Genomic DNA, 21,875 nt, shown 5'->3' with positions numbered 1-21,875 from the left:
ATCGCCGGAGCTGGACATTGTGTAGTGTGGTGGGAATTTAGATGAGTGAATATGAGAAAAAAGATGAGAGAATGTAGATGATAGAATAGATGAGAATGTGATTTTTTTTGTGTTGTAGTGAGGGTATTTATAGATGAAAATGTGAATTTTGGTGGAAAATAATTGAAAAATAAATTAAAAGTGGGTAGAAAACGGATATGATTTTTTGGGAAGTGGGAAAATATTTTTTTTATTTAAAAACATTTTAAAAATAAATTTCAAATTTTCAAATTTTTTTTTTGAATATGCCAACGGCTATGCCGTTGGCCAATCAGAACACGCCACGTAGGGCTGCTCAGCGGCACGGATGTGCTCTTAGCTAAGAGCAGCGCCGTGCCGCTGGAACGGACGGACGGCTCGCAGCGGCGGACGAGCTCGTCCTTGCCGCTGGCACGGTCAGACGGACAACCTTTTTTCAACCGCTACAGATGATCTTATGTAATAACCCAAAACCTTATAAATTTAGAAATTTGAGATTTAATAGTTAATTAGTGGTTTTATATATGTATATGCTTTTATTAATTTTATGTTATAGAAATATAGGAAATAGAAATAGAAAAAAAAATTAATTAGAATTAAGAAAAAGAATGAGATAAAGATGGAAATTAGAAGATAAAGAAAAAGAAGAAAGAAAAAGAAAAAGTGATTAGTAACTTAGGAAAAGAAACGTGTCTTATGGGAAAACAAAGAGGAAAAAGGAAAAAAAAAGAAAAGAAAAAAGAAAATAGAAAATAGAAATTAAAATTCATCATCCTTCTCATCTCTCTTTCGGCTCTCTCTATGCTACTCTCTCCCTCTCTGTAAAATTTCACAGCTTCTCTACTCCCTCCGATCAGCCACCGTGATAGCTCCGATCACTCCATCGTAAAGCATGTAGTACCCCCCATCAATCCAAGCTCTCAATTCTCCCCAGTTTTTCTCAATTTTGGAGCTTAGGTTGCAAACTCATCTCCACTTAACTTTTCAAATTAGTTGAAATTAGAGGTTAGACTCCTCCATAACCTCCTTAACCTTGTTTCTAAGCATAGTAGTGATGTTAATTCGATGTGATTCTTGTGGTGGGAGTCGAAATTAGGGTTCTTGAATTTGGGGTTTTGTGATTTTGATGCTTTTGTGTAAATTGACTATAGAAAAATGCAATTGGAAGTATGCTATGATATGTAAGCATGAAAGTGATAGAAAAAGCTAAGTTTGGGGATGATTTTTGACCATATGCTCTTGCCATGGGTTTTAAAACTACCTTCTTGATGGTTTGATATTATATAATGTTGGGGCTGATCTTGTTGTGAAGTTTAGAGTTGGTTGTTGATGCTTAAGCAAGCTGAATTTTTTTAAAAAGGATATGGTGAAAGAGGTTCAGTTGTGGGTTGATATCAAAAGACTTTTGGTTATGAGTTTAGCTTCAAAATGTCAAATTTTTTAGTTTAATGTTGAAATAAAGTTGCTGCCCCGTATTCTCAAAATTTATTAGGTTTGACTTATGGAGAAAAATGGAATTTTGAGGTTTATAATTTTGGGACAGCCGTGTATAGCTCTCTTTTTCCGGAGTTATTGAATAGTATTATCGAATCTCCTTGCTTCTTGTTTGTAGAAGTGACGTTAGAAATGATTTAACTTGCATATATGTTTTAGTTAACTTTTTGTGATGAATGAAATAGTATAGAAAGTGAAATAGGTAAAGGTGATTATTTGATTTTACTTGTGTTATTTATAAAATGTATATGTGACTGTTTTAAAAATTAGGTGAACCGAGTGCAAGCACAAGCGATAGGGGAAAGGGGCACATCCCTGGTTGACAAGTAATAGCGTTTTTGTTGACGTGTACAGGTAGTGTACGCGTGCTCTAGAATTTAATTCCTTTAACTTCGATAAATATTACTACTTGTTTGTGTGATTTGTATGCTTATGCAATAGAACAAAAAAATAATTGTGTGGATTGTCTACTTCAAGGTGAAGTGACAGAAACAGTGGTATTGAAAGATGAGAGTTTGGTATTTTTTTTAGAGAGATACAAAGTGATTTCCAACAGTTATATATGTTGAATGATGTGAAAGTTGATAGGAATTAGTTGTATTATACCCCATTGCTTGAGTGAATCACAGGGTATAGTTGGCATGCCATAGGACAGCAGTACTGCACACATGTTCGATCATTCGTCTTCTGGATAACCGAAGCGATGATCCATATGATATGTTGATAGTTGATATGAGCCATATACGGGTAATATGTGATAGATTCCTTATGATAGGCTATACGAAAGATATACAACGTCTGATAATACCTCACCCAGATGTATACATGACAGAGGCCCTCATCGGATTACTTATAGTATCCGTGTACCCGTGTTCATCGCTAAGCATAATTTGGGGGCTGATATGTGATATGAATGTGATATGGATGTGATATGAATATGATATTTGATTAAGAATTGATGTTTTTGTGCCTTAGATATCTAAATAGTTTTTCCTAAAGCATATTGTTGATTAAGGAAAGGAATTGATAGTTGTATGATATATGTTACTTTGTGCCATATGGTTTGATTAATAGATGGTAAATGGATGCGTTTGAAAATATACGACATTCCAGGTAGTAAAGCGTTTGCTTGTGATAGTAATATAGATTGAAGTTTTTAGAGACTTTTATTCTGGAATGCGATTACACTACGGGCTTTTTGAAGCTCACTCCCCCTTTCTTCTCCCTCCTGCAGAGTATAGAAGCGAGTGATCTCGCTCGTGGGCAGCTGCACGTGTCAAGTCACTACCCTCCTTTTTGCTGGTATAGTTGGAGTTCTCACGTGGCATGCTTAGGCTAACTTTTGATTGTATATAGTTGGTTTAGAGATGTAAGGTTTTGAAACCTTCTTTCTAAAAGGGTTGTAAATAAGTATCAAAACCTGTTAATATTACCTTTGTCATGTATAGTAGAAAAAGGCTGTTTTAACATGTTTAGTTACTTATATAATAATGTTGTATGTTGGGTGGGTGTAGAAAAAAAAAAAAAAAAAAAGTTTTGCAGGTTAAATAGGCTTTATCGATCGTACCAGAATGTGACACCACTTATTTGGTTAAAACTAACCGAGTAAGGGATGTTACATCTTAGTTGGGACAAACTAAAAAAGAAAACGTGTCATCTTAAGTGGGACGGAGGGAGTAGAATATATAGATACTTTCGAGTAGAATTATCTAGTTATATTATGTAATAAACATAAAAAAATTTATAGAGAAAAATCTACATTTATATCGAATGCTACTATAAAAGAATATAGTAGCGAATTCTAGAATATGAGAGGATTGTATTTATCAATCTATATATATATATATAGGATTGTGTTAAAATGACAACACCTCTTAAAGTAACACCATACCACCATTACTAGCCAATCATTTGTACATGTGGACGAATAATAAGCTGCCATGTGGCAATCATAAAAATTGCTCAAGGGTAAATTTTCACGGACTGCAATATTCAATACATTAGACTGCAATTTTTCCCGACTGCAATATCCAATACGCTAGACTGCAATCTATAGATTGCAGTCTAGCGTTTATACTATTGCAGTCTAGCATATATAATATTGCAGTCTAGCGTGGTGTCACAGTGTCATTTTAAGAGTGTTGTCATTTTAACGCACCCCTATATATATATATATATAGGTATGTTGTATCATTATATGCAAGTTGAGAAATTGAAATGTTTGCCCCAATTATATCACCAAGGAAAGGAGAGATTTCAGAATATGAATCTCAATTCGCTGACATTTCGAGATTTGAGGTTAAATTATTGAATCGAGGTATGCGGATTTTTAGGAATAAGAGTTTTTTTTTTATTTTTATCATTTTTTTCTCTTCTTTTGTCTTATTATTTCCCTTTCTATATTTATTAATTGACAAAACTACCCACTCAAATTTCAATCTCCCTCCTCTACATCATCTCTACCCCTCATCTTCACGTTGCCCCTCCTCCACAACACCTCTTCGCCACCTCCTCTTCAGACTTCAACATATACATGTGTACGAAGCATTAGTCCACTTTCAACCTTTTTAAGAACTTTGTTCACTTTATTTTTTGACTACAGATATATGGAGCCTTAGCTTGGGTTATGAAAGGATATAGATTATTAGATTGTGAAATTAGTTGTGATTTATCAAATTAAATATGTTGTAAGATTAAACTAGAAAATGGAAATCCTTTACAACATTGGAAAAAATAAATCATTAAAGTAAAATTATCCAAAATCTTTGTGAAATAGCAAAAAAAAAAAGTGAATTCATAGTATTCTATATTAGCTCACCACATCATATTAAATAAAACTAAATATAAAAAGTGTTTTGGAACGATATATTTTGATTTTATTTATGAATTAGGGGTTTGCCTAAACTTTCGCTCACACTGAGTATTTTTTATTAGAAAAAACTAAATATAAAAAGCAATTTGTTTTTATATACTAAATAAAATTTTGCGAATTCAAAGCAATTCATAATACTTAATTCTAGTTAATTTATAAACATTAATAATCAGATTAATCAATTAATATAAGCAATTATTAATGATAAGATCTAAATACAATGAAGCCCAGCTAACAAAATCAAATCAAATTAAGCCAAAATATGTAAAAAGTGGTAAAATAATATTGACACACTTAATCTGTGTATTGCATCCATATCTCTCACTACACATGATAATATCATCATTAATGTGACATTACAAATCAAGAAATAAGATCATCTAGAAATGGGGTGTGAAATGGCAGTGAAATGATGCCCGCAGCCACAAGAAATCCAGCTATCCACAGAGGTATAATCCATACAAATATGGTCATCAAGATTTGCTTTCCTGCAAACCACAAACTAGTTGATCAGCTACTCTTGCAAACCCGAGTTATCTTCGAGCTTTGATACCACTTATTAGGACGGTCGACTGTATTAGTTTGATATTGTCTGTCCGCTTTGGGATGAGTTTGCAACCCAACAAAAGAGCGATGAATACCTGCAGAGCGAGTTCTGGTCTCGGTTTGATCGAGAAGCCATTCCCCGGTCTCCCTCAGCCTCTTCTCCACAGACCCTTCATTCTTCCCAACTGAATTCTTCAGTATATTATCAACAAGATTTGCCTTCTCTCCTTCTCCTCCACTGCAAAATACTCAAACCATCAACATCATCGCCGTCGTCTTCTTCTTCCGAAAATAAATCCATACCTGCCTGTTGACATCTCTCTCCCGGAAAATCCCAGCTCCAATGGCCCGTTCAATCTCCATAACAGACGGCTGCTGCTTCTGCTTCTTTTTGTTCGCGACTCTATTAGGCCTCACCTTAACACCACGCGGCTGCTGCTGCTGAGGCTGAGAGGGCGAAGACGAGGAAGAAGAGGAAGAGTCATTTGAAGCCACAACCTCAAATCTAGTGACTAAACCAGAGCTGAGGAGGATATGCATAGTGTGAGCAAGCAGAATGATAACAAGTTGAGATAAAATTTTGGATTATTTGATAAAAAATCACAAGGAATGTATATGGACCCCACTCACATCCAAATATCTCCAACCACAACTCAACAACCTATGTATCAAAATGATAAGTAAAGTAAAAACATGTGTAACTAACTAACTAACTACTAACTAAGAAGCTAATCATATAATGTGGGCAGAGTTCGAAGCAAGCGAAGCGCACGCATCCACTGCGGTCTATCCGAGAGCACGAGCCTCCTCAAGACTGGAACTGCTCCGGCTGCTACAATCGCGGCATGGTTCTCTGCATCCATGCTCAAGTTGTACAGTATGGCTAAGCAGGCCTCCACCGCCTCCTCGCTCCCCGTCTCCATCAGCTTCACCACCACGAATATTCCTCCGCCACGAGCAACGGCTCTGCTGGAATCCACCGTCCCTTGAGATATTATCCGGTTCAGCTCCATCACCGCGCTTTCCTGTACTTGAGGGGAAAAGGAGCTCTCCATCTCTTCTATCAGCCTCGGGATCCTCTCGTGCAGTGTCGTCACTTCTACGTTAATGGGGTCTGGATGTATAGAGCTCAGTTTTACGAGGCAGGCAGCAACCCATTCTTTGTATTGGAGGGGGATACTCAATATGAGGATTGAACGAAGCAGCTTTGTGAAACTATCCGAATTCAGAGATTGGCAAAACTGTTCATAGTCGAGCAATCTTGTGAGCAGACGTGACGCTGCAGATACTGCTAGACCGGCTTCTTCCACCTCCAGGATGTGCACTTCGCTTCCATTCTCCTCCTCTGTCAAATCAAGATCGTTATTTCGCAACTTTGCCAAATGAATGTCGCATTATCAGTAACGATATGTATTTACCTGTTAAAGATTTCTGGCGAAAAACGGCTTCTAGGCCAGATACAATACCCGACAACGGTAGCTTTTCTACACTAGGCTCCTCGATCACCACAACGAACTCGAGGATGGAAGCAGCTTTTCTCTGCAGATCAGGGATTGGTGTCTTCAAGATGTCGACGAGGCAAGACAGCAAGCCAGAATCGACCAGCTCTCCCACACCAACGCTCTCCGTGCTGTCAAAGTGGTTAATTTGTACAAACTATGTTAATATAGGTACTTTTAGTTAATTTGATCGTGCCAAAAAAAAAAGTCGTTGCTGCAATAACATCAACAAGGATATGTTTTCATGACATGAGATAATAAACTAAATTCACGACATATTAGTAACGTAGAACAGTAGCATAATTAGTAATGTAGAACAGTAACTGCGTTTCTCTAAGTTTAAAGATGCTTGCAAAAACCTGAAAGTCGGTTCTGCTGAGATCGTATCTTGAGAGTTTACTGATGCTGTGGTTTTAGTCGAATGCAATCCCTTGTTCAATCCATTTACTGGTCCATCATATAACTGAAATATATAATTGTTAGAGAAACTGCTACGTACAAGAATACTGTTGAAATAATTTAATTAATATTTTATACGGACAGACCTTCGATTTCAGCTCTTTGTTAGGGTCTAGAATCCGAGTGAGGATATTGAGAATCTGCAGTTCGAAAATTCTTACTCAAGTAACCAACATATAAAATACTACTCAAGAGAGGATGTACTGGTTCAATACCGTTGAAGTTGAGCTATGGGAGATATCTGATCTAGACTGCTGCTTTAGCAAATTAATGAGAGGATGCAAAACGCCTTCTGCTTGGATAGTCCGACACACATAATTGCTGGAATGAGATGCAAATGCAAGATTTATTATAGTGAATATAGAGAAAGATCAAATGGATTGATGAATCATTCAAAAAGTTCATTTCCAGCCACTCCTCACTACAACATCACGGAAACTCATTGTCAAGTCGAGAAACAGATTCAACACAAACCATCAACATAAGACAGTAATATGATTCAAGAACAGAAAAAAGGATACATATCTAGACTGGTTTGATTCATGAACATACATATGTCTTATATGTATTCATTATCATATGTGTTATGTATCACATCAAATTTTAAAAACTCGACACTAAAAAAATGGCTGGTAAGGGCTGCTGCTCCCTCCCTAACCGCTATAAAGTCTACCAGAATATATTAAGTTATGCACGAGTTAGAATGAAAACAGTAAAAGATCGCTCTTTCGATATTTCTGTATCACATGCAAATCAGTAATATAGTACTACCTGATAGACAGCCGGTCCAAAGCTCGGATTACAGCCATTCTGACATCGTCACGAGGATGGTTAATCAGCTGAACAAGATGCTTGATTGCACCAGCTTCTCTAAATGAGACACGCATATGCTCATTGATAGATGCATCAGCAATCGACTCTGCAGCTTTGGCAATAGCAGACTCATCTTCAAGTCCGAGAATTAAAACCAAGCGTGCAACGGCATCCACCCATGGTAAAAGTGTGACTCTATGACTGGACGAAGATTCAACGTCAGATTTACCATCATCCTCAATTTCAATTGCTCCTATACGAGCAAGAAACTGTTGCTGCGTTCGTCCAACAACTGCTTTCATCTTTGCCTCCTCTAAGTTGGAATTCTTCTCTTCGATACTTAATCCAAGTAGCAGCTCTGAAGCACCATATCTAGAAGGACTTTTGGAGCCCTGTTCAATCGTTGTACCATCGGGTAACGAAGGCCATGAATATAAAGCTGGCCTAAAAGACTTGTATGCTGCTGCACCTACCAAGGGCACCGGAACTAGACCTTCCTCCATGACAAGTATTTTATAATACTCGTCTTTAACAAGTTCTAGCAATGCATTTCTTGCCACCTTCCGAACCACTTTTGATTCTTCCTCGTCAGCTGTCAACAGCTTTGCCTGAATAAGGCACAGAGTAATTCTCAATTCCACAGGTTAAGATGCTAAAGAGAGGCAAAGAAGATAGTCTTACCAATTTCGGAATAACTCCAGCTTCAACAAGTAGTTTATGATTTGATTGCGTCAATGCTAAATTCGCCAAAACTCCACCAGCAGTCTCCTTGACTTTAACATCTTCATCCTCCAAGTACTTGACAAGTAGAGGAAGGATCTCCGAGCTAGTCATTCGTGCACTGACCTCCTTATCTACGGACAAGTTCCACAGAGTACACATCGTCTGCTCCTTAACCTGCATATATTTGCTCAAACTTCACAAATACTATAAATCAAAGAAAGAGAGCATCAAAATACAAACAAAAGATTTTTTCAAATACATTCGAACATAAGGAAGGACGTGTCAACAGGACAGTCATCTCTTCTATCGCAGCACTCTCAGCTACTACGTCTCTATAAAGATTGGTCGATGATATAACCCTTAGAAGACCAGCAGCCGATTCACACGCAGAATCTGAGTCCGACTTTAGAAGGTTTACAACAAGGTTGACAGTTCCCGGATATTTCATGATGTTATCAACGCATTGTTTTCCGCCAAGTGAGTATTTCCAGAGAGCTTCCACAGCCTGCTCTCTATCCAACGGATCGTTGTCCAACCCAAGCATGCGAATAAACAACGCAATGTAACCATCACTGGAACTAGATGAGCTGTTTCTCAATGTCTCATCATCCTGAAATTAAAAGGTGAATTATTTCTAGTTCCAAAATAGCCAATAAACAATCTGCAATAAAAATAAATGTCGATTAACTACTCCAAGTAAGGCTATCAGTGAACAAACCCTTATAACAAGAACAAGAATCATCAAAATAGCATGCTAATTGGGGTAAGTAAGCCAAATATCATTCATATTCAAATACACACAAAATAAAGAAATATGCAAGCAGATAAAAGCCGAAGTAAACTATGAATGATAGGATTCTTACAGAAGCTGAAGACACCTTTTTGGGAGAAAAAATCTCAGCTTTACCACCATCGCTGCAAGCCCTTGTTAGCACAGAAAATCTAGAGCAAAATAGCATGGGATTCCTTCCTTGAAAACGAAAACAATACACTGAGGGTCTTGTAAAAACTGAGCAAACTGGATTTGGGGGTTTGAATTTCAAATGAGTTGGGATTGTCGAGCTCATATCGAGTTAGCAAAAGTAGCAAAATTGAAACACTAGAAATTGATTTCAGGGTTTAAGTGGTACGGGTTTTTGCAAGAGAGGATTTTTTAGGTACCCAGTAATGAAATGTGTGTTTCAACAAACGAAAATTAAATAAACAGATGGCTTCTAGAATATTGTATTTTTTCTCCTTAAAAATTGAGTCTTTATTGCTATTTTCTTAATACAAAATGTATATAAGTGAGAAAGATAAGGAAAGAAGACAATTGGCTGAGAAATGAGCAGCTCATTGAGACTGAGCTTCAGCATCCCCAAGGCCTTGCCTTCTCTCAATCCTCCCAATCATCATCCATTCACCATTTCATGTCAACAAAAACATCCCCAACAGAAGAAAAAGATTTCAAAATGCACAAGCAGAGTTCTTGGCCTGGCCCTTCAAGTTGGAGGAGCACTGGCAGCTGTATGATCATTCTTGTGTTTGGTTTCATTTCATTCATTAGCTTGTTTTCACATTTGAAGTGTTTGAACAGGTGGCAGAGCCTGCTTTTGCTGTTACTGGGATGAATAATGAAGGAGAAGATTTGGTGTGGATTCTGATCCAATCTGGAATCTCAGCCTTCATCTACTTCCTTGTTGCTCCAGTGAGTTAGTAGCATCAATTTCATATATATATATATATACATGTGTGTGTGTGTGTGAATTGTTGAGTGATTGTTTGTTTGTAGCCCATCATCATGAATTGGCTGAGGAGGAGATGGTACAAGAGGAATCTGCTTGAGATGTATGTGCAGTTCATGTTTGTCTTCCTCTTCTTTCCGGGGTAAGTGATGTTCGCCTGTTCGGTGCATTACTAATGGCGCGTTCTCTTTGGTTGTAAATTTATCGTATATCGTTGTTTTGGGGTTGTGTGGCAGAGTGCTGCTTTGGGCACCATTCCTCAACTTCAGAAAATTCCCTAGAGATCCTGCAATGAAGTATCCTTGGTCTGTGCCAGAGAATCCTTCAGAGATCAAGGGTGGATTCTTGAAGTATCCATGGGCTCAACCTGAGGACTATGAAGTATGAATAACACACCCTATTTGTTTCATGTATATCCAATTCATAATTTAGCATCAACTTCTTTGGTCTCTCTACAAGTAAATTATCAAACAACATAAGAATAGTTGAAGAATCTTTTAGTTTATACACATTGTACCTAAGTAAGATAATTCAATTTGATCAAATATGGATGGCTGCTTAGCCATTGCTTGTAGCAGTCTGGATTGTGATGGTTGTTGCTTCCTTTTGATCATCTGCTGTAATACTTGCTTCACATGAAGAGAAGAAGAATGTACAATGTCTCTTTGGACTTTGATAACTTAAAACAAACAACTATCTTTACCTTTATCAAAAGCCTTATATGTTGGTAAGGTTATCAGTAAACTACCTTGTGATAAAACTGCTTGCCTCTCACCCTTCCAAATGTTACTAGGGACTCTGCAACTGAAGAAAACGTGTTCCAAAGTCTTTGACCAATAGTTCCAAAAGTTACTAAACACTCTGCAACTGAAGAAAATGTGTACCAAAGTCTTCAACTCCTTGCACAATGCACACTAGTCATTTTCAATTCTTGAAATGCCAAAATCTGAGTAGTTTATCCTTTGTTTTGAGCCTCCCCCGCACAACAACCGAACATGTAGTTGTGCCCTTGGAGGGGCAACATTCCTCCAAGCAATTCATTTCTCCGGATAGCATTATCGTTGTCCAAATTTCGAATAATGTACAACACAAAGTTGGTTAGAGACAAAATAACGTGAGCAAAATTCAAATTCAAGTAACACAAATTTTTATTGAGCTTGAATTTGATTCTCTATAGTGATGATTATTTAATTGCTAGTACAACTTAATTACAGCCACCTTGCTTTAATATATAGGGTTGATCGACTCTTACACTAGGAAAGAGGATATGCACACACATTTGATCGAATTCAATTTCACGGGAAGTTAAATCTTGTTTACTCTCTTTCATTTCTTCACTTGATTTCTCTCATGCTTTCTAACACATTTGAAATTGGTTAAACATTCAAAGTCAAATCAAAACGTAATTAAGATAAAACGTAGTATTTGAAAATGACTCGTGCGCATTCATCACCTATAAAGTTGTACTTACTGTGTAATTGGAAAATATTAAAGTTAATCCAAATAAATTCCTAAAAATGTCAAAAGATAATTGTGTATCCAATTATAACATGGAATATGCTTTACCAAGAAAGTTGTGGTCACCATCTAGCAAAGGCAAATGCAAGATGAGATATGGTGAGTTGGAGAAACTATTAAAGGATATGGGACCGAAAGCATTGTATATATATCTTTTTCTTGAGTGGTGGTGATTGTTTGTAGATACATACATACAAGACTTATGCCTAATTAATTGCCTTATAATTTAAATTGTATTTAGCAAACAATGCATAATAGGCTTGTGAAACTTTGCGTTTTTCTGTTAGTGTTTCTCATGTTAATGGATTTCCGGTCCTATTGAGATATGTTATACTGAGCGCTAATTGTAAGCACATTTTTTCGCTTCATCCATCTCTGATCTTTTTGTTTTGTTTTATATATTTATTAGTTACTATTATAATATCTTAAAAACTATTATTGACGGCATTAATTCATAAATTACTTAAAATTTTTATTTTGATTTGTTCGTTTTCTCTATTACTTCCAATAATGATAAAGCAACAAATTGAATTTAAAATTGTTTGTAAGTTAATAACATTAATTATGTTAATAATAAGTTTAAGATGCTAGAATCAAACTAAACATATAAAATAAAATAAATATCACTAATACGTGAATTATATAAAAATGATGCTCACGTAAGATATGAACAGAAAAAAAGCCACTCTTACTTAGAAAACCGAATGAACCAAAATATATCTGAAAGAGAGGGATTCCGACAATATATACAAATTCGAAGTAAACTTAACAGTTTTAATAGATAACCTTTTATAAAGTTTTCTGATAACATATGAATAAAAGAAAACAAGCTGAAAATAGTTGTGTTGTTTTGAATGGATATCGTCAATTTGAGAGCCACATTGTTACAATTGGTGACATATAATATTTCTTATATCGAGTAACTAAAATGATAAGATACGTACATCACAAAATAATGATTTAGTGTATGCGCCTTCTTCCATTTTTTTCTATACATATAAGTTGAATATTATACTACATTGTTTACATATACAATGAGTTGGCATATACGTATATTATAAATTTAAACACATTATAAAGTCCGACAGCGTGGTTAGGAATGTTCGCCTATTAGATAAGCGGCGCCAAATAATTCTAACTGATCAATCATTCTTCATGTTTATTATTGATTGTTAATTCAACTTTATTTACAATATATACATTGTATATTAAATCATGTATTACGCCGATTTTAAGGTATCAAATAGTGCAAATTGGCGAGAATGAAAAGGTAAATTAAAGGTATTTTGTTTTAATCTAATCAAATATATATAGCTCACTCCTTGTGGCCTTGTAGTTAGAGAGAATTTAATCAAATGGATCACTCCTTGTGACCTTAAAGTTAAAAGGGAATTTTATCCATTGACAATTAGTCAATTACAATTGAAAATGATTGGTACAACAAAGCTTAAGGAATATGATGTTCCAACAAACAAGTGGCTAGATCATGTTCGCTTTAAATTTTCTAGTTATTGTTAGATGGGGCAATTATTTAGGTCATATTTAAATGCTTCATTTAGCCATCTTGGTTATTTGGTGGTAATCATATTCTTTTTCAACTATATTGTAAAAAGGAGATTGTAATATCTTTTGTATAAATATTATTTTGATGTTGATAAAAAAGATAGATGAAATATTGCTATATATTTTTTTATAATAATAAAACGTTTCATTCGCCAAGATAGAGATGAGCTTAAGCTCTATATAACAATCCAGATAAACAATAAAAACTAAAGCCCTTGCAACAAGTAGTAAAACAATCAGCGACATGACACTGTTGTTCTTTCGGTATACTGTGTTGATTTTGTATTGTTTGAATTGATACTATTTTTAGTGGACTCCATCCACTAGTTTCTAATTTTAAGCACTTTTACATTGATCAAAAAAATATAGACTCGGAAACCAAGAATACAACACGCTATCGATCAAAACTATGCCATTCCAATCAAACACAACCCTTGACTAAAACTCAAGATTTAAACTATTATCCATGGACAAGTAGTGTATCCAAGTAGAACCCCTCTATTCAATAATAAACAAATAGTATTAGCCACGTCTCAATCAAAAACTTTATACCTAATTTCCACTTGTAATAAATCGGAAAGTACTAGATACAATAATGCATCTAATTAATTCATTTAAGACTCATCATAACTACGTGGCCCTCAAATCCAACACATGCATGTTTCCCTAACAAATCTATGCTCCAAAATGCGGCGGCGCCGCCGCCAGAGGCGGCGGTGCCGGCCACCTGACCGCGCGTGTTCTGATTGATAGATACATCGGACCTTATTATGAATTTGGTAGCAATAAATAATAGACCGGCTTTATTAATTTACCTATATGAATAGTAAATGTGACATTAAATGAAATCTATTTAAATTACTCAGATTGGTTTAATATTAATGTATGACATCTTCCACTTATAATTTAGTCGCATTCAATATCCATTTTTTTTGTCAAAGAGTAGCTTATTGAAAACTTGCGAATCTATATCCTACTAAAGTAATGTGAAAAACTAGCCCTTTGAGTACACTACATAGTTGACTTAATAAATGGTTAATTAATCCTAAAATAAGCAAAATATATTAAAAGTAAACAGAGTTGACTTTAAATAGTGATAATATAATGAGGTGTAAATTACTAAGGGAGTGAAGAATATCCTATTTGTTGTATTATCTGTTAGAACTAGATGTTTGATAAGGTAAATAATAGTCATTTATATTCATAGAATTTTTTTTATTGTTAGATGAGTTATTTACCTTTCAAATATGCACTAGACTGATGGATAAAAAATAAAATGTGTAAATTATTCTTAATGTATATAGTTCATTTGACTAATAACGTGTTAAACTGAGGGTATACAAGTATTTTTATCCAAAGTAATAAATTGTTCAAAACTTATCCAAAGTAATAAATTGTTCTTAGTATGTCAAAATAAACTAATCATAAAAGGTCAACTAAGTAGTATTCCCTCCGTTAAAAAAAAATAGAGCACAATTACTATTTTTGGTCGTTCATAAAAAATAAAACACATTCATTTATGGAAAGTTTTCAATAAATAATAACCCTACACATCATTCCACTAACACTATTTCTCACTTATTTTTTCTCCTTCTCTCTTATTTTACCAATTCTACATTAATTTTCGTGTCATATACAAATTGCTCTACTTTTTGTGAATGGAGGGAGTACTATTTATTATCCCTTTGTCATACAATACATATCAAGATAAAATGCATACAATGCAAAAGGTTAATAGTAGTTTTTACAAACACAAGATCTTAATTAAGAGTAAGAGTTTTACTAACTTTTAACCCATTTTATAACTAAAAACTAAGAGTGGTAACCTTAAGTCCTTACATTTGATGTAATTTCATCGGTTCCGATTTGAATAAAAATAGAATCATTATTGGCTTGACAACATATTTGAAAATTCTGATTTTGAAAGGATAATCGACAATGCTGGTTGAAAATCGGTATTTTTAATCAATTTTAGCATTTTCCTGCAAAATTTTTAATACATTTTTTTTTCCAATTTTCTCCAATTTTGGGCCAAAATTGATAGTCAACTGCTGATTATCAATTCAAAATTATTGAAACCAAAATCAGAACGGTGGAACTAATAAACTAGTTCCGGCTAAAATAATCAAAATGAGGTAATTTGAAAAATAAAATCATAATCAAAGTGAGTGTAATTTGAATAATGAACACTGATTCGATTCAGACTTAATAAAGTGATTACTCAATGAATAAGCAAAAAATATTAATTAAAAGGAGTTGACATAATATAGGTAATATAGTACTCCTACTATATAACTTTATAACTATATTCGTTCCTCGTCAATTGAATTTTTTCACAAGTTTCAAAATAATTAAGTTATTTCTATTTTTGAAAATATTGATACTTTCTCACACTTTATTCTCACTTCAATTAACACAACATTTATTGCTTAATTTTTGTGCTAAAAAGAAGCGACTTGTTTGCTTTTTTAAAAAAATTATGGATAAAATATAAAATATCTAAACTATCCTCATTGTGTTTTTGTTCATTTCATTAATAGTGTTAAATTAAGGGCACCAAAGTCATTCAACCAATATGTTAATTTGTTCTTACTTTATTATTCCCTCTGTTCCATAGCAGTGAAGTCATTTTGCAATTTTGGTACGTTCCATAACAGTGAAGTCATTTATCTTTTTAGTAAAAGTTAACACATTTTTTCTAATTTACTTTACCATCTCTTATTTTATTCCTTCTACATCTCTCTACCTTTTTCATTTTTTATTTTATCCTTTCTTTCCTTAACTCACTTACCACAAATTTTCTTAATCTCTGTGCCGAAAAGAAATACATTCACTACTATGAAACGGATGAAGTACTATACAATGTCCTCGAATTTTTCGTAATATCAAAAAAAACGAATCATAAAATAACAACCGAAGCTTATCCCTTCGTCATACCTTGCACATCAAAATAAATGCACATGGTGCTTGCATCTTTTACTACAACTAGGGGTGGCAAAATGGATAGCGGGTAATAGGTAATTCCCATTTCGATCCGTTACCCATCGGGTACGTGCTACCCGACGAAAACAGAAAATGGGGCGGGATTGGGTAGTGTGTTTTAGAGTTTTGCGGGTATACCCATTAATCCCGATAATACCCGTTATTATTAGTATTAGCCATATACCATCTTTTAATACTTCATCCGTTCCATATTAATTGAGGCGTTTCAAATAGTTAAGTGGAGAAAAAACTTAAGTAGTTAAATAGTAATATCAATATATACACTCATTTTGAAAAATTAAAAATAAATAGTTGTAATGGAGAAAAAGTAAAGTAAGAGAGATAATAATGTAAAGAAGAGTATTTATATTATTATTTTTTCAAAATGAGTTAAGAAAATGAAACACCTCTATTAAGGAGGAATAATGAAAGTACTTTACATAATCTAAGAGTTCTTTTGAAATATTATTATATTTCAACGAACATACAATTGAAAATTTACCAGAACTATCCCATCACTTTTATTCTAAATCTATCAAAGCTTATCATCGATATTAAGAGCATCCCCATCCGTGCTCTTAGCTAAGAGCACGGAGGTGGGCCCGGACCCACTTTTATTCCTTGTCCTTAGCTAAGAGCACGACACCCACATCCGTGCTCTTAGCTAAGGACAAGCTCAAGGGTCCCACCATTCTATTATTCAATTTAAATACTCCAATTATTAAAAACATTTCTACATTATAAAAATACATTATAAAATAAAAATTACATAATTAAAATCCTAAAAAATACAAATTACATAATTAAAATACTAAAAAGAAAAATACATAATTAAAATCCTACAAATTAAAAATTACAAACGTGGAAGACTATTCCTCTAACCCCAATTGCCTCTTGAGACCCCGGATCAATTGCTCATGTGTTGCAAGTTGTTCCGGAGTCATGTGAGACGTATCGGTCATATGGAGTTGACTCAAGATGGCCCACAACGAGTTGGTCGGGGGTGGAGGAGGCACAAAGGGAGCGGGGGCGGCGGAGGCGGCGGCGGCGGCGGATGGAGTCGGGGCGCGGCGACGGGTGGTCGTCGCCTTCTTCCTTCCGACCGGCCGGCGGGAACCGCTCGGGCCAGCGTCGGGGCTACCCAAGTTAGTTCCGGCAAGCTGGGTAGCCACATCATCGGAGGATGATAGAGCTATCGACCTCGACCGTTTGCTGGAGGAGCTGGAGGAGGATGCTGCTATGCCGCCCCTATACTTCGGATGTTGGCGCCCCTCCTGCCAACAATTGAGGTACTTGAACGGATTGTACTCCTCCCGTTGGTATGCCGCCAAGGCGGCAGTGATGATGTCGAGCTCGTTCGTGCCGCTCCCCGCCGACCGCTCTTCCTGGAGGTAAATCCCCTGGAACTTCCCGATTGCCTCGTTGCATCTGTAGATGCAATTGCGAACCATACTATCATTGCGATATATGGTTCCCTCCGGCCAGGTTTCATTGTAGAGGCGAGTGATGCGCCACCAATAAGTTTTCCCGGTTTGGTTCGTGCCGACGTCCGGATCTTCGGAGACTGCCAAGTAGGCTTTGAACATCGCCATCATCTCACCCGGAGTGTACGGGGTGCGGGTGCCACGAACAGGAGGAGTAGGACCAGAAGTAGGAGTAGGAGTACAGCTGTTGCTCCCTCCCGATCCGGGTTCGGGTGCCCACCCGAACCCGGGGGCGTTTAGGTCGTGCACCGGGTAAGGACGGTAGCCACCCGGAGCTTGCGAACCTTGGGTTTGAGGAGGGGCCGTAAATTGGGTTTCCGGACTATATCCGGCCTCGGAGTCGAACCAATCGTGGTTCCAACCGCGATTGCCGGAGGGGTGATCGCCGGAGCCGGACATTGTGTAGTGTGGTGGGAATTTAGATGATAGAGTAGGAGGAAAAAAGATGAGAGAATGTAGATGATGATAGTATAGATAATAGATGAGAATGTGATTTTTTTTGTGTTGGAGTGGGGGTATTTATAGATGAAAATGTGAATTTTGGGGGAAAAAAATTGAAAAATAAATTAAAAGTGGGTAGAAAACGGATATATTTTTTTGGAAAGTGGGAAAATATTTTTTTTTATTTAAAAACATTTTTTAAAATAAATTTCAAATTTTTTAAAAAAATAAAAATAAAAAACTGAAATTGCCAACGGCTATGCCGTTGGCCAATCAGAAGCTGCCACGTAATTGTGCTCAGCGGCACGGACGTGCTCTTAGCTAAGAGCAGCGCCGTGCCGCTGGCACGGACGGACAAGCTCCATCGGCGGACAGACGGCTTGGTGCTCAGCGGCACGGACGGACGAGCAGCGGGTTGAGCACCGCTGCGGATGCTCTAATAAAGTAAATTAGGTAATATTGACAGATATTATGGTTTTCAACTTTTTTATTAGGATTTCGGATCAGGTACGGGATACCCGACACGGATATCAGGTAATCCCGGCATGTCGTGGGGCAAATATTGGGACAAAAATTTGACTAAAATCGGTATAGATACCTGACTTGTCGGGTGCGGATACCTAACTTGTCGAGTGCGGATATCCGCGAATAACCCATTTCGCAACTCCTAACTACAACAATTTCTTATTACATTTGACCCATTTTATAGCTAAATATTAAGAGTGGCAACCTTTACCCATTAGATATACTTTCATCTAATCCAATTCCAACAAGAAACCATAACCGAATCAGCTTGTCAATATATTCAATAGTCCCGATTTTGAACAGTTAATCGACAATTCTGGTTTAAAACCCAGCATTTAAACCAGTTTTAGCCTTTTTGTAAGTTTTCCTAATGTTTTATTCTCGAGTAAATGTCATTTTGGTCCTAAACAAGTTATCAAAATACGAATTTAGTCCAAAACATTCAATTTTTTGAAAAATAAGTCTATAACAAATGAAATCCTCCGTCAAGAAACTAACAGTCCGCACTGCACAGTAGCATGACCGTTAGTTTTTTAGTGAAACCGTTGGACCACTTTAACATGAATTTCATTTATTATGAACCTATTTTTTAAAAATTAAAATTTTTAACTAAATTAATATTTTAGTAATATGTTTAGAACAAAAATTGACCTTTACTTTTTAGGCCAAAATCAAAGCTAGATACATGCTACTTCTGTTCCTGAAAATTTGTCCCAGTTTACTATTTCGATCCGTTTCTAAAAATTTGTCCCATTTTACTTTTACCATTTTTAGCAGTGGACCTCATATTTCACTAACTAATTACTATTCACATTTTATTAAAAACTAATATATAAAAGTAGGACCTACAATTCACTAACTTTTTCAATTCACTTTTTATTACATTTCTTAAAATCCGTACTCGGTCAAACTGGGATGAATTTTTTGGACGGAGGTAGTAAGTGGTAAAAAGTTGGTCGAGTTATAATCATAAAAGTGAGTGTAGGGAATCACCGGTCCGGTTGAATCTAACCCCGAATCAAATTAACGGTTCCGATCTAACGACGGATTCGTGATTTACTGACAGTAAAAACAGGATAAGGAAAAAATTAATCTTATCTGGTGGATCTGTTTATGTACAGTCCGCAATAATAATATTCAGTGTTGAGCCTCGCGCCTCCTCTCTCTCTCTCTTCTTCTACTCTCCAATAGCATCCATTTTCTCACCACAAACTCTCCATCTGCTCCCAAATCACACCTCTTATGTCAAAAAACCAAGCACCTCTTCTCCAATCCTCGCTCCTCCACCACTTGTTTTGAGCAGCTATTCCGATGAAGCGGGAGCATACCAATCACTCCAGCAGCGGCAGCTGCAGCTCCTCCTCCATGCCCCCGATGTGGCCCTGCGACGCCGACGACGAGCTCTTCGCCGTCCTCGGCTACAGCGTCAAGCCCTCCGACATGGCCGACGTCGCGCAGAAGATCGAACACCTGGAGCAGGTCATGTGCAGCGTTGAAAACGACGGCCTCTCTCAGCTTGCCTCCGACACCACTCACTACAACCCCTCCGATCTCTCCTCCTGGCTCGAATCCATGATTTCCGGCCTCAATCCTGCTCCGGAATTCGATTCCGGCGTCAATAGGATGGTTGTGGACTCGGATCTCACTGCCATACCGGGGAAAGCGGTCTACCCTAACCCTAGGGCGAAACCCCCATCTCCGGCGAAGAAATTGAAACTTTCGCCGCAGGAGACTGAGTCGAGCGAGTCGATTGTGATGGTTGACTCGCAGGAGAACGGAATCAGGCTCGTTCATTCACTGATGGCGTGCGCGGAGGCTGTGCAGAAGGAGAATTTCAAATTGGCGGAAGCGCTGGTGAAGAACATCGGTTTTCTAGCGGTGTCGCAGGCCGGAGCGATGCGGAAGGTCGCGACCTACTTCGCTGAAGCCCTGGCGAGGCGGATTTACGGATTGTTTCCGGCGAATCAGGACTCCGCCTTCACCGATCTGCTCCAGATGCATTTCTACGAGACGTGCCCCTATCTGAAATTCGCGCATTTCACTGCGAATCAAGCGATTTTGGAATCCTTCGCCGGTAGAGATTTAGTCCACGTTGTTGATTTCAGTATGAAGCAGGGGATGCAGTGGCCGCCGCTGCTCCAGGCGCTGGCGCTGAGGCCGGGTGGACCTCCGAGATTCCGGTTGACGGCGGTGGGGCCGCCGTCGACCGATAACACCGATCAATTGAAGGAAATCGGACGGAAATTAGGTCAATTAGCTAATTCAATCAACGTGGATTTTGAATACAGAGGACTGGTAACGAATTCGCTAGCGGATCTGACCGCGGCGCTGCTGGAGAGACGAGCAGGCGAAACGGTCGCCGTGAACTCGATCTTCGACCTCCACCCGCTGCTAGCTCGGCCGGGGGCGATCGAAACAGTTTTGCGAGTCGTCACAGAGGTGAAGCCAGAGATCTTCACGGTGGTGGAGCAGGAGGCGAATCACAACGGGAGCGTGTTCTCGGATCGGTTCACGGAGGCGCTGCATTACTACTCCACGCTGTTCGATTCGCTGGAGAGCTGCGGGGGCGGGAGTGACGAGGATAGGGTGATGAGCGAGATCTACCTCGGGAGGCAGATATGCAATGTGGTGGCGTGCGAGGGCGCGGATCGGGTGGAGAGGCACGAGACGCTGGGGCAGTGGCGGAGGAGGCTGGGGGCGGCCGGGTTTGAGGCGGTGCACATTGGGTCCGACGCGCACAAGCAGGCGAGTGTGCTGCTCGAGCTTTTCGGGGGCGGGGACGGGTATAGGGTGGAGGAGAAGCATGGTTGTTTGATGCTTGGATGGCATACGAGGCCACTCTTTGCTACCTCTGCTTGGAGGCTTGCTTCTTAGTTGTTAGTTCTTAGTTTTCATTTCCATGGCTTCTTCATAAATACCATCATTCTTCTTTCTTTTGCTTGCTAGTGCTCCTCTTCAATGGTTGACGAGATGATGCTTTCATAATAATGCTTTGGATGTGTTTTTGTTCGATGTTTCTACTATTCGATTTCGTCACATTCGTGTTTCTTAGTGTATCGTGCGAAAGCCAAATAGCGAGACTTGTCGATGGGCGATCAAGAACGTGCACTTTCCTTTCGAATGTGTGTGCATGGAGTGACAAGAAATCCGTTATAGAGCTGAGCTCTCTTATTGATATCGTCTAAACAATAAATTCTCAACTGATATCGTAGCA

General features: G+C 37.6%; 4 protein-coding genes and 1 long non-coding RNA gene across 5 annotated transcripts; 3 read left to right on the top strand and 2 right to left on the bottom strand.

The window, feature by feature from the left end:
• The first annotated feature begins 784 nt into the window (after positions 1 to 784).
• Positions 785 to 2,981, top strand: LOC125215441 (uncharacterized). The gene is made up of 3 exons (XR_016136551.1): positions 785 to 1,023; positions 1,783 to 1,866; positions 2,747 to 2,981. It is a non-coding gene; the product is annotated as an uncharacterized LOC125215441 (long non-coding RNA).
• Positions 2,982 to 4,647: 1,666 nt separating this feature from the next.
• CRR3 (chlororespiratory reduction 3) lies at positions 4,648 to 5,474 on the bottom strand. The gene is made up of 3 exons (XM_048113422.2): positions 5,238 to 5,474; positions 5,026 to 5,168; positions 4,648 to 4,872 (listed from the first exon to the last, which is right to left on the bottom strand). Exons 1-3 carry the CDS (start codon positions 5,468 to 5,470, stop codon positions 4,748 to 4,750), a joined length of 501 nt encoding a protein of 166 aa, XP_047969379.1. The 5' UTR covers positions 5,471 to 5,474; the 3' UTR covers positions 4,648 to 4,747.
• Positions 5,475 to 5,497: 23 nt separating this feature from the next.
• LOC125213065 (ARM repeat superfamily protein) lies at positions 5,498 to 9,632 on the bottom strand. The gene is made up of 9 exons (XM_048113419.2): positions 9,288 to 9,632; positions 8,684 to 9,034; positions 8,383 to 8,598; positions 7,660 to 8,309; positions 7,104 to 7,209; positions 6,975 to 7,028; positions 6,789 to 6,892; positions 6,349 to 6,560; positions 5,498 to 6,275 (listed from the first exon to the last, which is right to left on the bottom strand). Exons 1-9 carry the CDS (start codon positions 9,489 to 9,491, stop codon positions 5,659 to 5,661), a joined length of 2,514 nt encoding a protein of 837 aa, XP_047969376.1. The 5' UTR covers positions 9,492 to 9,632; the 3' UTR covers positions 5,498 to 5,658.
• An 89-nt stretch (positions 9,633 to 9,721) lies between these two features.
• Positions 9,722 to 10,725, top strand: NDHL (inorganic carbon transport protein-like protein). Its single transcript, XM_048113420.2, has 4 exons — positions 9,722 to 9,930; positions 10,001 to 10,111; positions 10,196 to 10,290; positions 10,385 to 10,725. The coding sequence occupies exons 1-4, from the start codon at positions 9,748 to 9,750 to the stop codon at positions 10,533 to 10,535; spliced, it is 540 nt and encodes a 179-aa protein (XP_047969377.1). The 5' UTR covers positions 9,722 to 9,747; the 3' UTR covers positions 10,536 to 10,725.
• A 9,071-nt stretch (positions 10,726 to 19,796) lies between these two features.
• LOC125214332 (DELLA protein GAI1-like) lies at positions 19,797 to 21,673 on the top strand. The gene has a single exon (XM_048115321.2). It carries the CDS (start codon positions 19,973 to 19,975, stop codon positions 21,533 to 21,535), a length of 1,563 nt encoding a protein of 520 aa, XP_047971278.1. The 5' UTR covers positions 19,797 to 19,972; the 3' UTR covers positions 21,536 to 21,673.
• The last annotated feature ends 202 nt before the right edge of the window (positions 21,674 to 21,875 follow it).

This window comes from Salvia hispanica, chromosome 3 (assembly GCF_029641045.1).
Source record: "Salvia hispanica isolate PSC_SH4W2 chromosome 3, Shi_PSC_v1, whole genome shotgun sequence".
Taxonomy (NCBI): domain Eukaryota; kingdom Viridiplantae; phylum Streptophyta; class Magnoliopsida; order Lamiales; family Lamiaceae; genus Salvia; species Salvia hispanica.
The sequence above is the reverse complement of the archived record's forward strand: the minus strand, read 5'-3'. Positions and strand labels throughout refer to the sequence as shown.